Here is a 25,996-nt window from a genome sequence, read left to right on the forward strand (position 1 = left end):
AAAGTGGGGCGCTACACAATTCATGCCCAAAAGTTCCCATGGCACTTTGTTGAAGAACAGCATGGGGAGTTCTCCCCAGTGTCCTGGCTAATATTTAAGCCTCATCCAACATCATTAAAAACAGATGATCTGGTCATTATCACATTGATGTTTGTGAGACCTTGCAGTGTGCAAATTGTCTGCTGTGCTTCCTACATTACAACAGCGACTACACTTCAAAAAAAGTACTTCCATCGGCTGTAAAGCATTTCGGGATGTCCTGAGGTGATGGAAGGTGCTATATAAATGCAAGTTTTTCTTTGTTGTTGTATTGGACCCATCCGCAGGACTGCTGCCGAGCACAGTTATATCCTTTGTAACAGTGTCAGTACAAGGCGCAAGAAGCAGCATCTAATGGATTACCTAATGTTTCTTAAAGTTGACCAATGTTGCAGGACAACATAATCCCTGCCCACTGAGTGGCTGAGCACGAGTCAGTTAAAAGGAAATCTCTTCTGCTGGAGCCACTTTTCAATGACACGAAGAACATAAATCAGCACTGTTCCCCCACCAAGCTACTGATGGCTACTCCTATCGCTCTACTAGTGTAAATGCTGGCAGCAGATTCAATAGTAACTTTCAAAAGGGAATGGATATATAGTTGAAAGGAAACATTTGCAGGGCTAAGGGGAAAAGAGCAGGGGAGTGGGAGTAATTGAATAGCTCTTTCAAAGTGTTGGGACGGGCACAAAGGACTGAATGGCTACCTTCTATGTTGTATGATTCCATGAAATGGTTGCCAAGAAACCTTTAAGTCCTCAATAATGGCACTACAGTTGAATAACAGGAAGTATGAGATTATCATGGCATCACAGTGGGGTGGAACTTTGTCCATTATAAACTTATGGGGGCACACCTGTGACTAACAGCTGGGCTGGACGCTGAAGGGTCTTTCCACTTGTATTGCACTCCACGATGCTGATGCAATATCAAATGTCTCACGGTTCAATTCTTGGTTTATTCTTTTGGGTTTGGGGTTTAAGTGGGCTCTGAAATTTTTCAAATGATAGGTAAAGACCGACACGACATGCAAGATGGGCAGTTCCTCCATGCCTCTGTAACCTCTTCCAGCCCTACATCTCAGGAAACACCTTCTGCTTGTCTACCTCTTGTTTATCATGGATCTCCCTCCCCCGCACACCATTAGTGGTGAGCCTTCTCTCTATTTCCTTTCCTAACAACAACTTGCATTTATAGCACCTTTAACATAGTAAAACATCCCAAGGTATATCACAGGAGCATTACACAAAGAGAGATTAGGACAGGTCATCAAAATATTGATCAAAGAGGTAGGTTTTAAGAAGCATCTTAAAGGAAAAAGAAGTTTAGGAAGAGATTTCAGAGCTTGGGACCTAGACAGCTGAAGGCACGGCACCCAATGGTGGGGCAAATGGTGGTCTCCCACAAAGCAACACTTAGTTTGAGCATCAGGAAGAGGAAACAACTAGAAACTTGCTACTTTCTCAAAGTCAGACAGAAAATTTTAAAAAGACTTGCATTTACGTAGCCAGTAATCTGGGGAGAACTTCCTAGCATTTCGAGTAGTTTCAAGGGATCTTCTACGTTCATTTTAGAGGGCAGAAGGAGCCTTGGTTCAACCTCTAATCTGAATTATGGCACCTCTGATAGCGCAGCACTCCTTCAGTACTGTACTGGAGTGTCAGCCTAGAATTTTTGCTAGAGCAAGTCATCCTGTCTCCTGGTAACAGAGACCAGGAACAAGGTCTTATTGGTGATCTCAAAAAGAAAATAGAGCAATGTCACAGGGTACAGAGGGGATGGGAGAAAAAAATTGAACTTAAAAGAAAATAGGGTATATAGGCCTAGTGGTTATGGTGCTGGACTAGTGATCCAGAGGAGTGAACAAATAATCCAGAAACAACAAGTTCAAATTAAAATATCTGGAAATAAAAGCGTTGGTATGAAGAAATCGGACTGTCATAAACACCCAATTGGTTCACTGACGTCCTTTAGGGTGGGAAACCTGTTGTCCTCACCCACTCTGGCCTATATGTGCCTCCAGTCCCACACCAAAGTGGTTGGCTCTTAACCTCCCTCTGAAGTGGCCTAGCGAGTGGCAACTAGGGATGGATAACAATGCCAGCCTTGCCAGTGACATCCATATCCCGAGAATGGTTAATAGAACTAATCGATATATAAATTATTGTGGAGCTATTTTGTGCAGACTGTAAACTGATTGGGATGTATTGTTGGCTCTCTTATCTGGCCGGAGCTAGGAACTGCAGAAATCGCCAGTCACATTCAGAAACTTCCCAGTGTCAAAGTGGCCCTGCAATCCTTACCTCTCCAAGTCTCTTGCACATGAAATCCTCCCAGCCGTCCTCTGGAGGGGCCTCTGGGATGAAGAGCCAGTCTGCACCAGAAGCCAATGCAGACACCAGAGCCAGGTACCTGAACAAACAAGATGAGCAGATTGGTTACCAAGCCAACCAGTAACAGGAAACCACTGCTGATGATGGAACTATCTGTGGTTATAGAGAATGTACAGCATAAGAACAGGCCATTCGGCCCAGCTTGTCTATGCTGTGTTTATGCTCCACACAAGCCTCCTCCCAGCCCTCTTCATCTCACCCGATTGGCATATCCTTCTATTCCTTTCTTCCTCATGTGCTTACCTAGCTTCCCTTTTAATGCATATATGCCATTCACCTCAGCTAATCCATGTGGTAGTGAGTTCCACATTCTAACCACCGTCTGGGTAAAGACATTTTTCCCGAGTTCCTTATTGGATTTATTAGTGATATTTATGGCCTCTTGTTTTGAACTCCACACAAGTGGAAACATTTTATCTGCATTGTTGTAATCTTAAAGGCCTCTATCAGGTCATCAATCAGCCATTTTTTGTTCTAGGAAAAAAAAAACCCAGCCGGGCAAGTTTACACGGAATGTTTGTTTGCAGTTGTAAAAAGACTTGCATTGATAAGCACAACACAAGCTTTTTAACTTTTAAAGTGCCATTTCTGTTTGATTCTTTATTTTGTTGGAAAAGCAGCAATTGTCCTCCCAACCTGCTCAGCCTTGTGGAGTTACCCTCCTCGCCAGGCCTCAGCGGTGACGGTGGGGGGGCTACTTGTCCAAGATACCTGCATGTTTTAACCAATGAGGGAATTAAGGGTTACGGGGAGCGGGCGGGTAAGTGGAGCTGAGTCCACGGCCAGATCAGCCATGATCTTATTGAATGGCGGAGCAGGCTCGAGGGGCTAGATGGCCTACTCCTGTTCCTAATTCTTATGTTCTTATGTTTTGACAACTGTTGCTCAGCACCAGCAACAAGTTTAACATTCAGTAAGTAAAACAAAAATATACATGTTTAACTGCGTAACTAATTTTTATTACACAAAAATACTTGTGTTATGTTACAGGGGCTCTGTGGAATTTTTATAACATGAAGAAATGTGAAGTTATCTACTTTGGGAGGAATAATAGAAAAGCAGAGTATTTTTTAAATGGTGAGAGATAGGGAAATGTTGGTGTTCAGAGGGACCTGAATGTCCTTGTACACCAATCACTGAAAGTTAACGTGCAGGTACAGCAAGCAATTAAGAAAGCAAATGGTATGTTGACCTTTATTACAAGAGGATTTGAGTACAAGAGTAAAATTGTCTTACTGTAATTTTAAAGGGTCCTACCTAGTGAGACCACACCTGGAGTATTGTGTACAGTTTTGGTCTCCTTACCTAAGGAAGGATATCCTTGCCATAGAGGGAGTGCAACGAAGGTCCACCAGACTGATTCCTGAGATGGGATGGGGGATTACCCTATGAGGAGAGATTGAGTAGACTAGGCCTATATTCTCTAGAGTTTAGAAGAATGATAGGTGATCTCATTGAAACATACAAAATTCTAACAGGGCTTGATAGGGTAGATTTAGGGAGGATGTTTTCCCTGGCTGAGATGTCTAGAACCAGGGATCACAGTTTCAGAATAAGGGGTCGACCATTTAGGACTGAGATGAGGAGAAATTTCTTCACTCAGAGGGTGATGAATCTTTGGAATTCTCTACCCCAGACTGCTGTAGAGACTCCGTCATTGAGCATTGAGTATATTCAAGTCAGAGATGGCTAGATTTCTGGATATTAAGGGAATCAAGGAATATGGGGATAGTGCAGGAAAATAGAGTTGAGGTCGAAAATCAGCCATGATCTTATTGAATGTCGGAGCAAGCTCGAGGGACTGAATGGCCTATTCCTGCTCCTAATTCTTATGTTCTTGTAACATGGGGGGGGGGGGGAGCGCTCAGAAGCAAAATGGTTGAGAACCCGTGGTCTAACCAATGTTCCGTGCAAGTTTAACATAACTTCTCTGATTTTCTATTCTATCCCTCTAGAAATAAACCCCATGCTTCAACAAGTAGCAAGGTGAATACGGATAGAGCAGAATCTACATGGTTTGTGAAAATGGCCTTTCCTCTCCTGAACTTTCTTATCTTAAGGACCAGGAGTATTGCTACCAGCTTCATTGGCACATGGATGTGCTGCCATTCTGGACTTCGAGAGACTGCTGCAGTGGCATGGTGTCCACACTACAAATTCCAAATATATATTTGTATCTCGCAAATCCTTTCCTTTCCTTCTGAAGTGGGACGAGTGGGGCTAACATCATAATAGTAATGCTTGAATTGCTAGTAAAGTGCATATCTTTGAAATAAACGCTGTAGATAGCATTGGACGACATGCCAATGGTAGCAGCTCCTAGTTAAGGCATGATTGGATACCTGACCACGGGTATCTCTAGAGACGGCTAGCTCAGCATGTAAAAGTTCTTGTAAACACATTACTAATTGATAAGCAGAACAAGGAGAAAAGGGAGGATTGAAAGCCAGACATATTGTCGAGCTACCATGGGAACTCGGCGCCCAAAGCTAAAGGGTTGAGATAACAGGAGACATCTGCTGGGCCTGAATAACTCAATTGACTAATTGGGTTGTGAAACTTGTCATGTGATATAAGTGCTGGAATAGTGTGGGTAATGATTTCTGACTGTCGTGAAACTTGTGTACTATAAATATTTGCTGCAAATTTTGTATCAGAGAGTGAGGTACCTCAGGCAATTGAGACTTGCTCCCTTGCATGTGCTCGAATAAAATCTTTACTTGCTTGGGCCTAGCAGACTTGAGAGTGATTATTTCACCACAACAATCCTAAAAACATTACATAACAAACTTTAATATTTTTAAATTATTAGCTTTACAAGATAAAGAGCTTGCATGTCACAAGAATCAGCAACTTACCCACAATGCCTGCCCATAACTTCAAGCACAAAGGTTCGCTGGTGACTGCAGAGTGAAAAGAGGCAGATTACTATGAGGTGAAAGGTTAATTTACCAGCTGAGACCTTGGCATGAATCCAGCCCAAGCCGACAAAAACGTCTTCTCAGGTGCAAGAGTCCAGAGTGAAATGGTTTGTAGAGTCTCAACTGAGTTGCTGGGTGTGAATCATCAGGCCAATTCTGGCCATAACTCAGTAGATAATTAATTGGCAATGCTTTCACACCCAGGCCAACCACACAGGTGGTTGGGGTGGGAATGATGCATCACACTGGGTACAGTGGTGTAGTGCTTATTCTATGGAACCAGTAATCCAGAGGCTGACATTAATAATCCAGAGAATGACATTAATAATCCAGAGAACACAAGTTCAAATCCCACCACGGCAACTTGTGAAAAAGCGGCCATCATCAAAAGTGACCGTGGGGCTGGCTGTGGGATTGTTGTAAAAACTCAACCCTTAGGGAAGGCGATCTTCCGTCCTTACCCAGACTGGTCTATTCGTGACTCCAGTCCCACAGCAATGTGGTTGACTCAACTGCCCTCAGAAGTGGCCCAGCAAGCCAATCAAGCAAGGCAACGTAAGGGATTGGCAAAAAATGCAGGCCATTACCGAGAATTTATTTTAAAAAAAACACTGGCAAAGTAGGGGTGCTGTTTTGAGGCTGGGGGAATTAAGGCAGACGTTGGCACAGCCAGCATCTCTGCATCTGTGCCAGATCTGGAAGTGTCCAATGTTGCAACATAGAAGCTTTATCCAGGCCTCGACTGGTTGGATCACAAGATGAATACAAATCATGAACATCCAGGGCAAGCCTGCAGTCCCCTGATCACAGTATCGACCTGGTTCGCAAATGATTCCAGTATTTGGTTTCCACTGCCCTACTCAGAACTAATGGAGTTCTGGATTTACGTTTTCTGTTCGGAAAACAGTCAAAGTGCACGCATCACTGTCTGGATGCAGAGAGGATACCCACGGGCAGACAGTGATCATTAGCATGTCCAACCATTCACTCAGGCACAGGCAAATGCAAACATGATGTTACAGCAAAACAATAAATTGGATTAGGATTCAACATCAGAGCAAAGGAATATTTGTTTTTCTATTACATCCCAAAAGAAAGTCAAAGCTCCACATTCCTGCTTCTCACCCCTGCTCTGTCTGCCGACCCTGTGTTTTCTTTACACAGACATATTGAAAACATGCACGAGATTGTGATTGGCGAAGCTTTCATGTTGCACTGATACCAGTCTGCCTAAGTTTAAAGGCCATTTTCATGAAAAAGATTTTGGCAAACTTCTTTTTATAAACAAATTTCAGGAAGAAGAGCAAGGTGCTGGCGAGGCAAGTGGCCTGAAATCCATCTACTTAAACGGCTGAGGCGGCAGCTCACCCACTCTGGGCCCCGAGGCTCACTATTGGGCCGGGCTTGGGCCTCCCAGTTTAGGCGGATGCTGACTGCACGCCATTGGTTATGTGCTTTGGGAGTCTCGTGTCTAGCACGCTAACAATGTGGCCTGTCCAGCGGAGCTGATCAAGTGTGGTCAGTGCTTCAATGCTGGGGATGTTGGCCTGGTCAAGGACGCTAATATTGGTGCGTCTGTCTTCCCAGGGGATTTGTAGGATCTTGCGGAGACATCGTTGGTGGTATTGTTCGAATGCCAAACACGAGACTCCCAAAGCAAGCGCTCTACTCAGAACTCCTTCACGTCAAGCGAGCCAAAGGTGGGCAGAGGAAATGTTACAAGGACACTCTCAAACATTCCCTGATAAAGTGCAACAACATTCCCACTGACACCTGGGAGTCCCTGGCCAAAGACCGCCCTAAGTGGAGGAAGTGCATTCGGGAGGGTGCTGAGCACCTCGAGTCTCAACGCCGAGAGGATGCAGAATCATTTGCAGGCAGCGGAAAGAGCATACGGCAAACCAGTCCCACCCAGCCCTTCCCTCAACGACTATCTGTCCCACCTGTGACAGACTGTGGTTCTCGTATTGGATTGTTCAGCCACCTAAGGACTCATTTTAAGAGGAAGTCTTCCTCGATTCCGAGGGACTGCCTATGATGATGATGATGGTTATGTGCTAGGAAATGAGCCAGAACCAATTTTTTAACCCCTATACCTCTTTCACTGTCATCCCAACCCAATCTGAACCTTGGAATTTCTCTCTCCCGCTCAATCTTTTTTCCGCACCCTTCTGGATCCTCAGCTCTTAATGTTACAGCACAAAAACTGACCATTCTATCAAGTCTGAGGCAAAAAAATTTTCTTCATACGTCACCTAGTCTAATCCCACTCTGCAGCTCGCTCCTCATGCCCTTTAATATCTCTCTTCATCAAGCTCACTATAAATTTTCAGGGGGTTGCAGACTTGGATTTCAGGAAAATGCCTCATTTCTGTAACCTCTAGGCCTTAGTTGATTCAATCTGTCCTGTGATTATTTCACCTTTTAAAACATAATTAAAAGCCTCATACTCGCTTATACAGAAAAAAATACTTGTCATGTTGCAGGGGGTCTGTGCGACTTTAATAACTTTTATAACAGAGGCAGAAAAGTCGAGAACCCCTGCTCTATGATAACAAACTAGATGGAACACTTCATGAGACAATAAAAAGTTAGATCTAACAAATTACCTAAAAAGACAATCAGCAATGTTGCTATGGAAACCAGCTACATATACACAGTTGAACTAACAAGGGTGTAACTTGGGTGTAAAGGTTGGATAAACACCAAGGGTCACAGTGCCCTTCAAACCCACAGAGACTGTTCACTCAGTCACCACCTACGGCATTTAACCAGCTTTCATTTCAACACAGCACATTCTTTCCAACACCCTGTATCGTTTTTTTTTAAAAAAGGAACACAGTTTATTATCTCTGATAATGGCTAGCTGGGCTCGGCTTCCTTATCCTACGAGACAGAAATATTACAAAGTATGTGATAAAACAATGCATAGGAATATTGTAAATAAGCTGTTGGATAAGGTTTATTTTTATTACCATTGTAGGGTGTATTCTGTTAAGGGTATAATAAATTGGATTACTTTTTTTTGATGTGAGCAGTTTTGCAGCACATACACAATGTGCAACCCAAAAGGTGCAGGGTCCAATACCAATAATCAAGTTCGAGAGTTCATATACAAAAGCCCCAATCTAATAAGAAACTGAAAATGGTGACTGGGTGGGGAGAGATCTCAAAGAAAGCACCACTGACTGATAAGTGTACCCCTGCAAGGGTCACGTTCTCACACTGTCTGTTTGTGACCACAGCTCTTGGGACCCATAATAACAACAATTTGCATTGATATTGCACCTTTAACGAAGTAAATCGTCCCAAGGTGCTTCACAGGAAAGTTAGCAGAAAATAATTGACTCTGAGCCACATATGGAGATATTAGGACAGGTGATCAAAGCTTGGTCAAATCAGTGGGTTTTAAGAAGCATCTAAAGGAAGAGAGAGAGAGTGAGGCAGAGAGGTTTAGGGAGGGATTTCCATAGCTTATGGCCAGACAGCTGAAGGCACGGCCACCAATGAGGAGGTGAAGGAAATTGGTGATGCGCAAGAGGCCAGATTTGGAGGAGCGCAGAGATCTCAGAGGGTTGTAGGGATGAAGGAGGTTAGAAAGATGGGGAGGGGCGAGGGATCTGAATATAAGGATGGGAATTTTAAATTGGCGACGTTGCGCGAGGACACACAATTCATCCTATACACAGGTAGTTGCCAGCAGGAGAGGGAGAACCACGGACATTGCAGCTGGAAGGTAAGAGTCACCGATAAAAGAATCAGAAGCAGGATGTGACTGGAGTCATTATATTTCATTTCTAACAGAACTTGAGACAAGGAGTCGAGCCGTTTGTGGGACAGGCCCTGGTCGTCCCTCCGGCTCCCTTTTTTGTGATTACCGTCTTTCGGATGAGATATTAAACCGAGGCGCCGTCTCTCCTCACAGGTGGACGTAAAAGATCCCTTGGCACTATTTGAAGAAGAGCAGGGGAGTTACCCCCGGTGTCCTGGCAAATATTTATCCCTCAATCAACATAACAAAAACAGATTATCTGGTCATTATCACATTGCTGTTTGTGGGAGCTTGCTGTGCGCAAATGGGCTGCCACGTTTCCTACATTACAACAGTGGTTACACTTCAAAAAGTATTTCATTGGCTGTAAAGCGCTTTAAGACGTCTGGTGGTCGTGAAAGGCGCTTTATAAATGTAAGTTTTTCTTTATTCCCGGGGATTTGGGTTTTCCCATTGGTGCATTTCTTTAGTGGAGTCTTTTTCCCCGAAGGATCTGAAGCGTGGGATACTGTGCTTTACAGCAGCTGATTCAGGGCCATCATTCAACTTACTCTAAGTGCTGGTGTTTTGACGTAGCTATCAGTTCAATGCCTTCCGACTCATTAAACATGGGCCCAGATCCAACGTGCACTGTCTACTAGACTCTCTTAACGGGCCCGAGAACTAACAGAACTAACTTAATAGGGGGCCAGGTCATCTGGTTATGTGATCAGTCAACCCTCCTTAAAGAGGCATGGCTGCCGTTAACAACAGCCTCAGAGCAAATTGCTTTACTGCCCTCTCATCTTTTTGGTGATTCGGTCAATCACTTGAAATAAAGGCATTCTGTCTCGCTAGTGACGTTCAACAAAAAAAAAACCCTGCAAACCCAATGGCTTAGTAGGTAAGGGCAGTGGCCAGGCTAGGACTGAGTCGTACAAGCCAGAAAAACCTTGGTTTGATTCCTGATCCGTGCCGAGTTAGCTGATCCGAGATGAGCAGGTAGTAGTTGTGCTTAAAGGCTGCATACAAGGGGATCAGCAGTAAGGAAGAAAACCATTGCACATATGCACAGCTTGGCTCAAATTGGTAGCATTCTCACTCCTGGACTTAAATGTTTGGGCTGACACTTCAGTGCAGTACTGAGGAAGTGCTGCCTTATCAGATCAGATGTTAAACGCTGTTTAGATGTAAGTTTAAGACCCCACAGCACAATCTGAGGAGGAGCAGGGAGCTCTCTCAGTCTTGGCCAACATTCCTCCCTCAACCAACATGCTACCTGGTCATTCATTTGCTGCTTGTGGGCTTTACTCTGTGCAATATGCTAAAATTTTTACTAAGTAATAGTGACTGCATTTCAGAGGTACTCCATTGGAAATAAAGCCCATGGGGATGGAGGGGCAGAGGACATGATAAGGAGCTATATAAATGCAAGTTTTTTCTTTCACACTGCTGGGAGATCTTTGTGGTCTTTCCAGGTTATTTGGACTCCTGGTAGATAGATATGCTCACACATACGCACTCAGTTGAGCTGCAATAAAATGAGTTGCACATGCACATACACATACCTCTGCGCTGTGGTTGTTATGGCATCAATCACCTCCATGATCCTGTGCAGAGCGGAGTCTGTACCAATAGTCATATCTGTCCCACAGAAGTCATTGTCAATCGATCCTACCATTCCAACGATGTTCAGGTGGGAGAACTGCTGGGAAACATCTTCGGTGATTTTACCTGAAGGACAAACAGGAAATTTGAGAGTATAATCTTTTAAAATGTTTTTCCAATGGGGTATAGTCGCCTAATCATTTGGGGTTGCTGTTTATTCAGCAGGGCAAGGGTTACTCAGTGTAACTGTGTGGAGTTCCTGGGGTTCCTGGTAATTCAGCACAGTGCAGATTATTTACTGTCGGTATAAAGAATCAGTGCAAGTTCAACACATTTCTGTGAAAATGGAAGGGTGGATAACATCCTTCCTGCTATCCTGCTATCCTTGCTGAAAAGTACGTGTGTGGAAGCTGGGACAGAATTGAGCTCGGTTCTGATGCCTCCTGTGCCCAAATAGTCTGCCAAGACTCATTTGTCACTTGAAGGAGGTACGCGAGGGCTGATCGTACCCCAGCAAGGAGTTGATGCCTTCAGAGATGGGAGGGAATTGATGGAAAAATAAAACAATAGTGGGAGGGGACCTATTGGCATAAGGTAGTGGGAGGTATTAACTGGACTTGAAAGGCACATGTTCCTCCCCATCAAAACATTTTATTTAATGCCTTGGAACGAATTGTTTCTCCCAGTACTTCCACTGCCACTCCTTTCAGGCCTCTTTATCACATGCAGCCATTCACAGACAGCTGTCCTTTGACCCTGTTCTTCCAGAACAATGCTGGATACCCTGGATTTCGGTTTCCCCACTGCTGCTGGCAGCAGGCAACACTCAAGGCATTTCATCTCATGCTGGCACAACCCAGAAAGATACGGGGAGGGAGGGGGAATGTGCAAGTGGTCATTCATCGTGTGTGAGCCTAAATAGTGAGCGCCAGTAGGCTATTTGACTTTGGAGACCATCGGCCAACACGTGATATTCCTCACCGACGTGTGATATTCTCGGACACAAACCGTGATTGAAGCAAGAGTCTTTGAATTATTATAAAACACAATTAAAATACTAGCTTGAGAAAGATGAATATTATAGAGTATGAGGAGCGAGCAGGAGAGTGGGGGATTAGCTTAGGTTGCTCATGTGGAGTAAACCTCCAGCACACAGAGTTGATGAGCCAAATGGCCTGTTTCTGTGCTGTAACCTTTCAACAAGGGCGCTGGATTGTGATCAGGAGCAGGAATCCTAGCCCCAAGGCCTTGAAACTATCTGTAGTATCTCAGCTGTTACCCTGGCTCCGATCAGTTAACTCAGCACAGATTAGAAACAGACCCTGTGACGCTGTTACAAGGTTCAGTGCTCAGTATTTTCACCGACTAACTAGAGCCAAGAAGAGTATGTTGGCAGGACATCTCAGATGTACTTTGAAATATCTGTTTTAATATCTTTTAATCAGACAGTGATTAGAATGTGGATTTTGCTACCACAGGGAAAGTTGTGGCGAATAGCATAGATGGATTTTAGGGGAAGCTAAAAAGGTACATGAAGGAGAAAGGAATAAAAGGATATGCAGATAGGGTGAGAGGAGGCTCGTGTGGAGCATAAACACCTGCACAGACCTGTTGGGCCGAATGGTCTGTTTCTGTACTGTACATTCTATGTAATACAAATTTATATACATCATAAGTTCAAATTTCGCCAATAGTGGTACACTGGATGGTGTCATTATTGATTAAGCCTTGCTGCAGATAATTTGACTCCCTAAAAATTACAGAATATTATTAATAATAAAATATTAAATGTGTAATCAATGTTCCCTCTAATTTTTGGGGGCGGTGTATGCCCCCTTTAACGGGCTGTGCGGCCCATTCAAATTGACGTACATGCACGGTTTTTGCATTTAAAAGTCGCTGAGCGGCCTGAACGGGACCACCAGACTGCTGTGCGACCCCGCAGCTTAACGGGAACAATGTGTGTAACTGTTTTTATTGCATTTTTATTCCGATATATATTTTGCAGGTGCTTGTGGGAGGAGTAGGTCGATACGTTAAGGCACATACCCTGTTCAACAAGACCAGCCAGCAGGTCACTCCATTCTGTCCGGAAGATGTTGGCCCCCGTTAGACTGCCATCTCCCCCGATCACGCACAGGTTGTTGATACCATGCTGCACTAGGTTGTAAGCTGCTGCCAGGCGACCCTCACGGGTGCAGAAAGTTTTGCACCGGGCACTACCAATGATCGTTCCACCCTGTCCACCAGACGAAAGAAAGATTCTGTTGAAAATAGTGACGAACACCTGTCTGTATTAAAGCCCTGAACATGGACATTAATTTGCAGAAGGTTCAGCGCAAGCTGATCAGATTCATGCAAAAGAAAAATAAGAGATGCAACAAGCTGCTCTCGCTTCAGAGTGTGGTGAGCCTATCTCTCTATTACCTTACAGGTTGCAGAGAACCATCCCAGACCCTCCCTGGTGCCAGGGTCAAGGATGTCACTGAGCGGCTGCAGGGCATTCTGGAGGTAGAGGGCGAACAGCCAGAGGTCGTGGTCCACATCGGTACCAATGGGATAGATAGATGAGGTCCTGCAGGTAGAGTTTAGGGAGCTAGGAGAGAGATTAAAAAGCAAGACCTCAAAGATAGTAATCTCCGAGTGCTACACTCCCAGTGCCACGAGCTCGTGAGTACAGAAATAGGAAGATAGAGCAGATGAATACGTGGCTGGAGTGATAGTGCAGGCGGGAGGACTTTAGATTCCCGAGACATTGGGACCACTTCTGGGGGAGATGGGACCTGTACAAGCCGGACGGGTTGCACCTCAACGGAGCAGGGACCAATATCCTCGCGGGGGGGGTTTGCTAGTGCTGTTGGGGAGGGTTTAAACTAGCTTGGCAGGTGGATGGAAACCTGAGAGTTGATTCAGTAGAGAGGGGAGAAAAGCAGAAATTAGAAAGCAAAAATAAAGAAAGTGAGTTTGAAGGAGAGAGGAAACGAACAGGAAAAAAGGATAAAATAATATAAAGGCACTTTGCCTAAATGCACGTAGCATTTGTAACAAAAGAGATGAGTTGATGGCATAAATTGATACAAATGGGTATGATAGCCATTACAGAGATGTGGTTGCAAGGTGACCAGGACTGGGAATTAAATATTCAGGGGTATTTGACAATCCGGAAGGACAGACAGAAAGGAAAAGGAGGTGGGGTAGCTCTATTGATAAAGGATGGAATCACTGCAATAGTGAGAAACGATATATGCTCAAAGGATCTGGAGGTTGAAACAGTTTGGGTGGAGATAAGGAATAATAAGGGGAAAAAAAAATCACTGGTGGGCGTGGTATATAGGCCCCTTAACAATAGCAACTCTGTTGATCAGAGCATAAACCAGGAAATAGTGGGGGCTTGTAAAAAGGGAACAGCAATAATCATGGGTGATTTTAACCTCCATATTGATTGGACAAATCAAGTTGGTCAGGGTAGCCTTGAGGAAGAGTTCATAGAGTGCATAAGGGACGGGTTCCTTGAGCAGTATGTAACGGAACCAACCAGGGGGCAGACTATCTTAGATCTGGTCCTGTGTAATGAGACAGGATTAATAAACAATCTCTTAGTAAAGGATCCCCTTGGGATGAGTGATCATAGCATGATTGAGTTTCAAATTCAGATGGAGGGTGAGAAAGTTGGATCTCTAACCAGGGTACTAACCTTAAATAATGGAGACTATGAAGGTATGAGGGCAGAGTTGGGTAAAGTGGACTGGGAAAACAAATTGAAGTGTGGGATGGTTGATGAACAGTGGTGTACATTTAAAGAGATATTTCAAACTTTCAAGAAAAATTTATTCCAGTAAGGAGGAAAGGATACAAGAGAAAAGAAAGCCATCTGTGGCTAACTAAAGAAATAAAGGACGGTATCCGATTAAAAACAAGGGCATACAAAGTGGCTAAAACCAGTGGGGGGACAGAAGATTGGGGAGTTTTTAAAAGCCAGCAAAGAATGACTAAAAAAATGATTAAGAAAGAGAAGATAGACTATGAAAGTAAACTAGAAGAAAATATAAAAACAGATAGTAAGAGTTTCTATAGGTATAGAAAAAGAATAAGAGTAGCTAAAGTAAATGTTGGTCCCTTAGAGGACAAGACCAGGGAATTAGTAATGGAGAATATGGAGATGGCAGAAACGCTAAACAAGTATCTTGTATCAGTTTTTACAGTAGAGGACACTAACAATATTCCAACAGTTGATAGTCAAGGGGGTGTAGGGGGGGGAGGAACTTAACATAATCACAATCACTAAGGAGGTGGTATTCAGTAAGATAATGGGACTACAGGCAGATAAATCCCCTGGACCCGATGGCTTGCATCCTACAGTCTTAAGAGAAGTAGCGGCAAGGATTGTGGATGCATTGGTTGTAATTTACCAAAATTCCCTGGATTCTGGGGAGGTCCCAGCAGTTTGGAAAACTGCAAATGTAACACCCCTATTCAAAAAAAGAGGCAGACAAAAAGCAGGAAACTATAGACCAATTTGCCTAACATCTGTGGTTGGGAAAATGTTGGAGTTCATTATTGAAGAAGCAGTAGCAGGACATTTGGAAAAGCAAAATTTGGTCAGGCAGAGTCAGCATGGATTTATGAAGGGGAAGTCATGTTTGACAAATTTGCTGGAATTCTTTGAGGATGTAATGAACAGGGTGGATAAAGGGGAACCAGTGGATGTGGTGTATTTGGACTTCCAGAAGGCATTTGACAAGGCGCCACACAAAAGGTTATTGCACAAGATAAAAGTTCACGGGATTGGGGGTAATATCTTGGCATGGATAGAAGATTGGCTGATATACAGAAAACAGAGATTCAGGATAAATGGTTCATTCTCTAGTGGTCAATCAGTAACGAGTGGGATGCCGCAGGGATCAGTGCTGGGACCCCAACTACTTACAATCTATATGAACGACCTGGAAGAGGGGACGGAGTGTAATGTAGCCAAGTTTGCTGACGATATAAAGATGGGAGGAAGGGTAATGTGTGAGGAGGTCATAAAGAGACTGCAGGAGGACATAGACAGGCTAAGTGAGTGGGCAAGAATTTGGCAGTATAATGTTGGAAAATGTGAGGTCATGCACTTTGGCAGAAAAAAAATCAAAGAGCAAGTTATTATTTAAATGGAGAAAGATTGCAAAGTTCTGCAGTACAGCGGGACCTGGGGGTACTTGTGCATGAAACACAAAAGAATAGTATGCAGGTACAGCAAGTGATCAGGAAGGCCAATGGAATCTTGGCCTTTATTGCAAAGGGGATGGAGTATAAAAACAGGGAAGTCTTGTTACAGTTGTACAGGGTATTGGTGAGACCACACCTGGAATACTGCATGCAGTTTTGGTTTCCATATTTACAAAAGGATATACTTGCTATGGAGGCAGTTCAGAGAAGGTTCACTAGGTTGATCCTGGGGATGAGTGTGTTGACTTATGAGGAAAGGTTGAGTAGGTTGGGCCTTTACTCATTGAAATTCAGAAGAATGAGTGGTGATCTTATTGAAAACATAGAAACATAGAAAATAGGTGCAGGAGTAGGCCATTCGGCCCTTCGAACCTGCACCACCATTCAATATGATCATGGCTATAAGATTATGAGGGGGCTTGACAAGGAGGATGCAGAGAAGATGTTTCCACTGATGGGGGAGACTAGAACTAGGGGGCATGATCTTAGAATAAGGGGCCGCCCATTTAAAACTGAGATGAAGAGAAATTTCTTCTCTCAGAGGGTTGTAAATCTGTGGAATTCGCTGCCTCAGGGAGCTGTGGAAGCTGGGACATTAAATAAATTTAAGACAGAAATAGACAGTTTTTTAAACGATAAGGGGATAAGGGGTTATGGGGAGTGGGCAGGGAAGTGGAGCTGAGTCCATGATCAGATCAGCCATGATCTTATTGAATGGTGAAGCAGGCTCGAGGGGCCTTATGGCCTACTCCTGTTCCTATTTCTATGTTCTTATCATCCGTGCCTGCAAATTCAGGAGCCTAAACAGCTGATGTAGGATCTGGATTGACTGGAAAGGCCAGTTCCGACTAAAGGACATTGACCTGAAATGTTAATTGTTTCTCTCGCCACAGATGCTGCCTGGCCTGCTGTGTTTCCAGAATTTCTGTTCGGTATCCTCTCTGACTTCCAATTTTCTCAATCCATATTAAGGCATGTCTCTCTGTATCTACTTGCTCTTTCTTATTCAACCTTTTCCTCTTTAATGAACATAAATCTTTAATGTAAAAAATTATATATATATATTTAAGAATGTCTAATATAGATCAATTATGATCTCTCATTTCATTTTCTAAATTCCTTGGTCCCTTTTCTTCTCTTCATCTCTATCCACCACTTCTCCTAGCAGGATTTCTTCCCCCTTTAATTTTCTGTGTCTGCTCTGTTTCTCTTGCTCTGTTTACCCTCTCTCTCTGGGTGTCTCTTGTCTGCACTGTCTTTCCCCCCCTCTCTCCCACTCTACCCCCTCTCTCTCCTCCTCCACCCCTGCTTTGGTTGTTGATTGTAGAAGCTTTGAGTCAGGTCAATAATAGCTGCACTCCCACTGCACGCCTCCCTCCACTATTCCAATATTTAACAAAAGGGCTCACTTTATTTTCACAAACCGTCACATTATCACAATATTTTAACCTCTCTTAAATGAAAGTGAATTGTGAAGTCAGCTTTTCAGTTAACATGCAGCCCATTTGTGACAGATAGCAGCAGATTTTATTCGCCATTCTTGAAGTTCCATATTTTGTAGTTTACAGAATCATAGAAATTTACAGCACAGAGAAGGCCATCGTGTCTGTGCAAGCAGGTGAGCTCCATGACTCCTCCACATTGTTGCCAGGCACCTTATGGTCCATCTGGAAATTGACGATAGATGTCCTGCTATCCATGCGCCCCTTTAAATGGATGACACCATCGACTTGAAGCCTTTTCAGATATGCTACTGCGAAGCAACATTCTCATGGATGCAGCTCACCAGATCGCATCGGGAGTGGGGTTCTGATGTCGATCCACACTCCATTTCAATCACATACACATCGTCAACCTGATCCTCAAGATGCCCGCAGACAGAGTTTTCAGCTATTCAATCTCAAATGCATTGCAACAAAAGCAATCAGTCCAACACCCCCTCACACAGTGGGTTCCTCCAGCTGACCACTGAATTACACTGTGTGGCAATGACTCTTTAATCAAATGGAGGTCACCAGCGTCACCATGGCGATGCAAATTGTCTCAATTGGTTTAGGTTCTAATGAAGGATATTAGACGTCATTCTACAATGAATAGAGTTTCCAAATTATGAAAAGAAGAGCCATTCTCACCCAGTTAACGGAAGCATGCAATCAAAAACTCAGCCTCAACCCACCAGCTCTTCTACCAAAGAGAGGCTGCTGCTGTGAGGTGCAGCCACATTAAGACATGTCATACAAGCAGCACAACTCCCGCCCCAACCAACCCTGCAATTGCACAAAGCATCCAATGCCAGAAACAGGACAACCTTACCACAGATGGGACTCTCTCACTATAAGGCAGAATGACACAATCTCATTATGAAGGCAACCTGAGGTAGAGATAGATTACAAGATGTACAGAAAGAGGGAGATATATACAAGAGGGCAAGAAGAACACATAAACATGAACGAGTGCACTCAAAAGGAGAGCCAGTTGTTCAAAAAGCTGACCAGCTAACTCCTGACCTGAGGTCTAGGCTCAACCCTCGATCAGCCCTTTCTCCGACTTCCTTCACCATTTAGTTGGGCAAGATTCACCAACTGTTAAATCAGATAGACCATATTAATTGTGACTACTCCAGATCTAGCTGGAGGTGGATTGTCCCACTATGTCCATCACAGATCATTCACCCAACGGCCAGTGTGCCCATCACAGGTCATTCACCCGATGTCCACTGTGCCCACCACAGATTGTGCCACGTGATGACAGATTATGCAGACGGATGGATTAGTTTACTAGAGAACAGTATACAGATTGTCCTTTCTAATGACAGACTTGAAAGTGATACCAACACAGGTCTGGATTCATATTTCACCAATAAAGGTTGACCAGAGTCCTTGGACGTTCGGTTGTAGCAAGACTGGTACACTTGCTTAGTGGTAAAATGTCCCTCGATTTTGAATCTGGGTTTCTCAGTCATGGGCCCAATGTTGCAGATATGAGGCTGCTCTCTGCTATATTTTAAACACGCTTCCTATTGCAGAGGTTTAACAGTGATCAATGAATATACAAAGCAATTAAAAAATGCTCACTCACAGAAACTATATTAAACTTCTTTTTCTAAATCAGGGCGTTTGTGTGCAAGGTCTAAAGAGAAATAGAACAAAGAGAAACCTACAGCTTACCAGTTGGATGATATTCGAAACGCTGTCCCAGTCTGCTAACTTTAAGTATTCCGCACCGCCAACCAGCCCTTCGTAACCCTGCAGAAAGAAAGGTGTGCCCGTTACAACATTGAACGTCCCCGATTTTCTTCATCCCTCCATTAGTGACCGTGCCTTCTGCTGACTGGGCCCCAAGCTCTGGAATTCCCTCCCTAAACATCTTCACCCCTCTCTATTTTAAGAAGCTTTTTATCTGTCCTAACATCCTCTTATGTGGCAGGGTATCAAATTCTGTTTGATAACGCTCCTGTGAAGTTCCTTGGGAGATTTTGCTATGTTAAAGGTGCTATATAAATGCAAATGGTTGCTGTCATTCCCAATGAGCAAGTGCCGGTTCATATAATCGTAGAAATATATAGTTCAGAAGTGGGCCATTCGGTCCATCATGCCTGCGCTGGGTCTTTGAAAGAACAGCCATGCTTAGTCCCACATCCCTGTTTTTATTCTGTAACCCTGCAAGTTCCTCATTCTTAAGTACCTATCCAACTCCCTTTAAAAATTATTTATAGAATCAGCTTCCGCCAGGCAGAGCATTCCAGATCCTGACCACCAAATATTTTCCTGATCACTCCTCTAAATCTTTTTCCAATGATTTTGAATCTGTGACCTCTAGTTATTGACACACTCACCAGGAGAGAAGATTTTTTCCCCATTTACTCAATCAAAAACCCCTCATCTTCTTAAAAACCTCTATTAGGTCACCTCTTAACCATCTCTGTTCCAAGGAGAACAGTCCTAACTTTTCCAACCTCTCTTTATAACTGAAGTCTCTCATCTCTGGTAACATCCTGGTAAACCTCCTCCGTACACTATCTAATGCTTTTACGGGCCGTAATTTATGGCCCCTACGGGCGCGTATGATGCGCCTGCGCTAAAACCCGGAACTTGCGATGTCAAACATTCTCGACAGATCCTCCTCATCCCCGGGAAATGGGCCTCCGCGGGCAGAGTTATTTGTCCAACTTCTGCCCAGTGAAATTCTTACACCTGGTAAATGCAGGCACAAGGTCTGCTTTTACCAGAATAAGTGTTTTAAAAAACACAAAAAGAAAATGTTATTCTTTTAAACATTAAACACATGTACAGTAAGGTAAGGTTATTTTTAGCCCTATTAAAACATTTAAATTTATTTTTCAAAAAATAAATTTTTTGTTTTAAATGTTTAATTATATTGTATTTTAATTCATTTGAAGTATGGGCCCATAATTCCACATTGCCTTTGTTTGGCGCTATTTAAGATTAACAGCCGATTTTTTAAGCTGAAGTAGCATCAAAAAAACCCCGAAGTTTTGCCATTTTTGTGTTTGAATTTGGTGCCGTGCAGGAAGACTTTAGCTTCTGTGGGTGGAGCTAATTGATAGCGCCAAAAAACGGAGGCCTGTTCTGCACATGCCCAAGCATTTAGGTTTCCAGGATAACATGTAATTGTACAGCTTTACTCTGTAGCTAACCTGTGCTGATTTTTCCCGTATCGACCTGCTGAGATTTTTAGCATTTTCTGTTTTTATTCCAGAATCCAGTATTTTGCTTTTGTATCCATGCTGTACCTGCCTTGGGAGTGTTTTGATGCTGAAACTCCCCATCGCAGCTGACGGCTCACAAATGGCCTGGCATAGCCACCTCTATCCCTGGCCGAAAGGACTGCCCATTGCCACCACTAACTCTGGCTGAATGGCCCCTCGTTGCCGCCCCTATACCTGGCCGAAAGGCCCCCTGTTGCCACCCTTATCACTGGCCGAAAGGCCCCATGTTGGCGCCCCTATCCCTGGCTGAAAGGCTCCCCCCTGCTGCCCTTTCCCGGCTTGGCTTCCACCTCCTCCCAGGGTTTCTTTGGAGTGCCAAGCTCCTGTGTCCGGCTGAGGGAGCAATCCTGCCAGCCGGCATTCTGACCCTGTGTGCCTCGAGCCCGGTGAGCAGTGGTTCGATGGTGGAACTTCAACTCGCAATTTACTGCAATAAAGTTTCCCTTTTCCCTCCGCACAAACAAGCATTTTTAACATAAGTCTTGTACCCTCCCTCCAAAACCTATAAATCTCCGATAAGCAAGATGGCGTCTGTACCACCGATTTCTATCTGACTCTGATTTGGTAAGGTAAGGTTTTTCAAAATGGTCCCCAGCGCTGTTTTTGAAAAAATCCTTATTGGCGAAACTTGCAAAAATAGCATTACGGGTGGGTTTGAACCCGAGTGACATTATAAAAATGTTAACTAAAAAAATCGGCCGTTACCTGTTAAGGACGGAGTTATACCCTTGGCGAAACTTGCAAAATTAAGTTAGCTCCAAAAAACAGTGATACCTCCAAGAATGTGGCGCTAAATGGTGGTGAATTTTGGGCCCTAAATATGTAGGCCTGGAAATCCCGGTCGGCTGCTTCCCGCAGGCGATCGGCTAAAAAAGGGAAAAATATGCATACTTAGCAGAACCTGCCACGAGCGATCCCAGTCCGGAGGCCTCCAGTGACTGCGCGTCGGAGCGCATGCATGTCAGGACATCCGCAGAGCTGGAGCTGCAGTCACATGGCTCTGAGCAGCCGATCCAAGTAAAGTATTTTCTCATTCATAATAATGGGAACTCCGTAAGTTGGAGTTCCCATTATTACGATTGAGAAAGCCCCACAAACACCCAAAACACTAATAAAAAATAGAAAAAATACACCACATATTTAACATTAATTTAAGTTAAAATTATTTATGTCATAAAAAATTTTTTTTCCCGATTTTTAAAAAAGTTTTTTTTAAAATTAGGGTTTAAAATAAACATATCATAGTGGGGAGGGTTTTTAAACAATAAAATGTGTTTTAAAATTTTATTTTATTATGTTTTTGTATGTTTTAAAACTCTTACGCATTTAAAAATAGGCTATGCGTCTGCTTTTATCAGGCACAAGAGTTTTCAGGACATTTGTGGGCAAGATATGGGTAAATACCGCAATCTTGCCCATACAAATGTCCTCGTTCCCGAGTTGCGGAGGATCTGTCAAGCCAGAAACTTGACAGATCAGAAAAGCCTTTTGCGATGCCTTCCCAGGCCGGGATTTCTGGGCCATAATTTTTTAAAATGTATTTGTTATGTTAAATGTATTTTTTACATGATCCCCATTCATGCTAATGGGGGTTCTGTACATACGGAATCCCCATAAGCATGAATGGGGATCTACTTTTTTCATTGGGTGGGCTGGCCCATGTGATCCCGGGACGTTTGCAAACTGCATGCACCCTTGGGATATGTGGGTCACTACACAGGCCTATGCATAGAGTCCCAGGAGTGCAAGTCGTGGATCCCGAGGCAGAAGGCAAGCGTGTAGATTTTTTGCTGGTCATAGGCATCCGCCCGCAGGAAGCGTCAGACTGCAAATTTAGCTCCAACATCTTTCCTAAAGTGTGGTGCCCAGAATTGCCCACAATACTCCAGCTGAGACCTAACGAGTGAGTTATAAAGTTATAGCATGATCTCTTGGCTTTTATATTTCATTCGTCTATTTATAAACCCTAGTAACCCATATACTATACAACCACCTTATCAACCTGCCTTACATTTTTAAGGATGTATGTATCTGGACACCAAGGTCTCTCTGCTCAGCGACACTTTTCAAAAATGTGCCATTTATAGTACACTGTCTTTCCATATTAGTCCTCCCAAAGTGTATCACTTCTTTGCCTTGAGCTCCATCTGACATGCTTCTGCCCATTTCACCGTCCTGTCTATGCTATTCTGAAATCTATAACTACCCTCATCATAATCTACTACTTTGAAGATGTAACGAACAGGATGGATAAAGGAGAACCAGTGGATGTGGTGTATTTGGACTTCCAGAAGGCATTTGACAAGGTGCCACATAAAAGGTTACTGCACAAGATAAAAGTTCACGGGGTTGGGGGTAATATATTAGCATGGATAGAGGATTGGTTATCTAACAGAAATAGAGAGTCGGGATAAATGGTTCATTCTCTGGTTGGCAACCAGGAACTAGTGGGGTGCCACAAGGATCAGTGCTGGGACCCCAACTGTTTACAATCTATATTAACGACTTGGAAGAAGGGACAGAGTGTAACGTAGCCAAGTTTTCTGATACAAGACGATACAAAGATGGGAGGAAAAGCAATGTGTGAGGAGGACACAAAAAATCTGCAAAAGGACATAGACAGGCTAAGTGAGTGGGCAAAAATTTGGCAGATGGAGTATAATGTTGGAGAGTGTGAGATCATGCACTTTGGCAGAAAAAAAATGAAAAGCAAGTTATTATTTAAATAGAGAAAGATTGAAAAGTGCTGCAGTACAACGGGACCTGGGGGTACTTGTGCATGAAACACAAGAGGATAGTATGCAGGTACAGCAAGTGATCAGGAAGGCCGATGGAATCTTGGCCTTTACTGCAAAGGGGATGGAGTATAAAAGCAGGGAAGTCTTGCTACAGTTGTACAGGGTATTGGTGAGACCACACCTGGAATACTGTGTGCAGTTTTGGTTTCCATATTTACGAAAGGATATACTTGCTATGGAGGCAGTTCAGAGAAGGTTCGCTAGGTTGATTCCGGAGATGAGGGGGTTGACATATGAGGAAAGGTTGAGTAGGTTGGGTCTCTAATCATTGGAGTTCAGGAGAGGTGATCTTATCGAAACATATAAGATTATGAGGGAGCTTGACAAGGTGGATGCGGGGAGGATGTTTCCACTGATAGGGGAGACTAGAACTAGAGGCCGTCCATTTTAAAATGAGATGAGAAATTTCTTCTCTCAGAGAGTTGTAAATCTGTGGAATTCGCTGCCTATGAGACCTGTGGAAGCTGGGACATTGAAGAAATTTAAGACAGAAATAGACAGTTTCTTAAACGATAAGGGATTATGGGGAGCGGGCGGGGAAGTGGAGCTGAGTCTATGATCAGATCAGCCATAATCTTATTGAATGACGGAGCAGGCTCGAGAGGCTGTATGGCCTACTCCTGTTCCTATTTCTTATGTTCTTATGTTTGCCAAGTTTTGGATCATCTGCAAACTTTATAATGCTGTTCCTACACCCAAGTTCAAATCATTAATAAACATTGAAAAGAGTAATGGACCCAAAACTGACCCTTGTGGAACACCACTGCAAACCACCTCCCAGTCCGAAAAGTATCCATCCACCACTACCATTTGCTTCCTGTCACTGAGCCAATTTTGTATCCATATCTCTACTTTCCCCTTAATTAAATGGGCTTCCATCTTCTTAATATGTCTCCTATGTAGCATTTTGTCGAATGCCTTCCGAAAGTCCATATATACATCTACTGCAGTACCTTGATCAACCTGCTCTGTTACTTCATCAAATAATTCAATCAAGTCAATCAGACACGATTTACCTTTAACAAATCCATGCTGGCTCTCCTTGATTAACCTAAACCTTTCCAAATAACAGTTTATTTTGTCCCTGATAATAGTTTCCAATAACATCCTGACCACTGATGTTAGACTGACTGGCCTGGTTTATCCCTCTTCCCTTTCTTGAATAGTGTTCTCTTCTTAGGCAGTCCCCCAGAGTCAAGGATGCCTTGCTTCCAGACTAAAATGAGTTCTAAGGTGACTGATGAGACCAATACAGTCTCTGTCACAGGTGGGGCAGACAGTGGTTGAAGGGACGGGTGGGTGGGGTGCTTAATTTGTCATACGCTCTTTGTACTTGGCTTCCGCATACTCCCGGCGAAGAGACTCAAAGTGTTGTGCGCCTTCTCGGATGCTTCTCCTCCACTTTGAGCGGCCTTGGGCCAGGTATTCCCAAGAGTCGGTACGGATGTTACATTTTTTCAAGGAGACTTTGAGGATGTCCTTGAAGCGTTTTCTCTGCCCTCCTCGGGCTTGCTTGCCGTGATGTAGCTCGGAGTAGAGTGCTTGTTTCGGGAGTCTAGCATCGGACATACGAACAATGTGGCCCGTTCATCGGAGCTGATTGAGCATGGTCAATGACTCGATGCTGGAGAGATTTCCAGTCACACATGATTTTAAATTGTCATCAATCGTAACAATTTCATTCTCATCACTCATTCCACTGATTCAATTTGCTTTCAGTCCCTGAATATGTCATTTAATTTTTCAGTCTGTGATTTAGGGTGTATTTTGCTGTTGCTTTTTGCTTAAATAAAGGAGACTACAAAGGTATGAAGGCAGAGTTGGCTAAAGTGGACTGGGAAAATAGATTAAAGTGTGGGACAGTTGATGAGCAGTGGCAAACATTTAAGGAGATATTTCATAACTCTCAACAAAAGTATATCCCAATGAGAAGGAAAGACTGTAAGAGAAGGGATAACCATCCATGGCTAACTAAGGAAATAAGGGATGGTATCAAATTGAAAACAAGGGCTTACAAAGTGGCCAAGACTAGTGGTAGGCCAGAGGATTGGGAAACTTTTCAAAGGTGGGGTAGCATTGCTGGTTAAGGAGCAAATTAAGGCAATAGTTCGGAAGGACGTTAGCTTGGATGATGTGGAATCTATATGGGTAGAGCTGCAGAATACCAAAGAGCAAAAAACGTTAGTGGGAGTTGTGTACAGACCTCCAAACAGTAGTAGTGATGTTGGGGAGGGCATCAAACATGAAATTAGGGGTGCGTGCAATAAAGGTGCAGCAGTTATAATGGGTGACTTTAATATGCACATAGATTGGGTGAACCAAACTGGAAGCAATATGGTGGAGGAGGATTTCCTGGAGTGCATAAGGGATGGTTTTTTAGACCAATATGTCGAGGAACCAACTAGGGGGGAGGCCATCTTAGACTGGGTGTTGTGTAATGAGAGAGGATTAATTAGCAATCTCGTTGTGCGAGGCCCCTTGGGGAAGAGTGACCATAATATGGTGGAATTCTGCATTAGGATGGAGAATGAAACAGCTAATTCAGAGAC

At 43.6% G+C, this 25,996-nt stretch overlaps 1 protein-coding gene across 2 annotated transcripts in view; it reads right to left on the bottom strand.

Moving 5' to 3' along the window:
• Window positions 1-25,996, bottom strand: part of LOC139260075 (ATP-dependent 6-phosphofructokinase, liver type-like) — a 105,094-nt gene that overhangs the window by 41,543 nt on the left and 37,555 nt on the right. For both annotated transcript variants that reach the window (XM_070876204.1, XM_070876206.1), the window contains exons 3-7: window positions 19,088-19,165; window positions 12,762-12,951; window positions 10,673-10,838; window positions 5,291-5,335; window positions 2,343-2,451 (exon numbers count right to left, since the gene is read on the bottom strand). In XM_070876204.1, coding sequence (XP_070732305.1) covers window positions 2,343-2,451; window positions 5,291-5,335; window positions 10,673-10,838; window positions 12,762-12,951; window positions 19,088-19,165 — 588 coding nt within the window. The remainder of the gene's footprint in view (window positions 1-2,342; window positions 2,452-5,290; window positions 5,336-10,672; window positions 10,839-12,761; window positions 12,952-19,087; window positions 19,166-25,996) is intronic.

The sequence above is a fragment of the Pristiophorus japonicus genome, chromosome 3 (assembly GCF_044704955.1).
Source record: "Pristiophorus japonicus isolate sPriJap1 chromosome 3, sPriJap1.hap1, whole genome shotgun sequence".
Taxonomy (NCBI): domain Eukaryota; kingdom Metazoa; phylum Chordata; class Chondrichthyes; family Pristiophoridae; genus Pristiophorus; species Pristiophorus japonicus.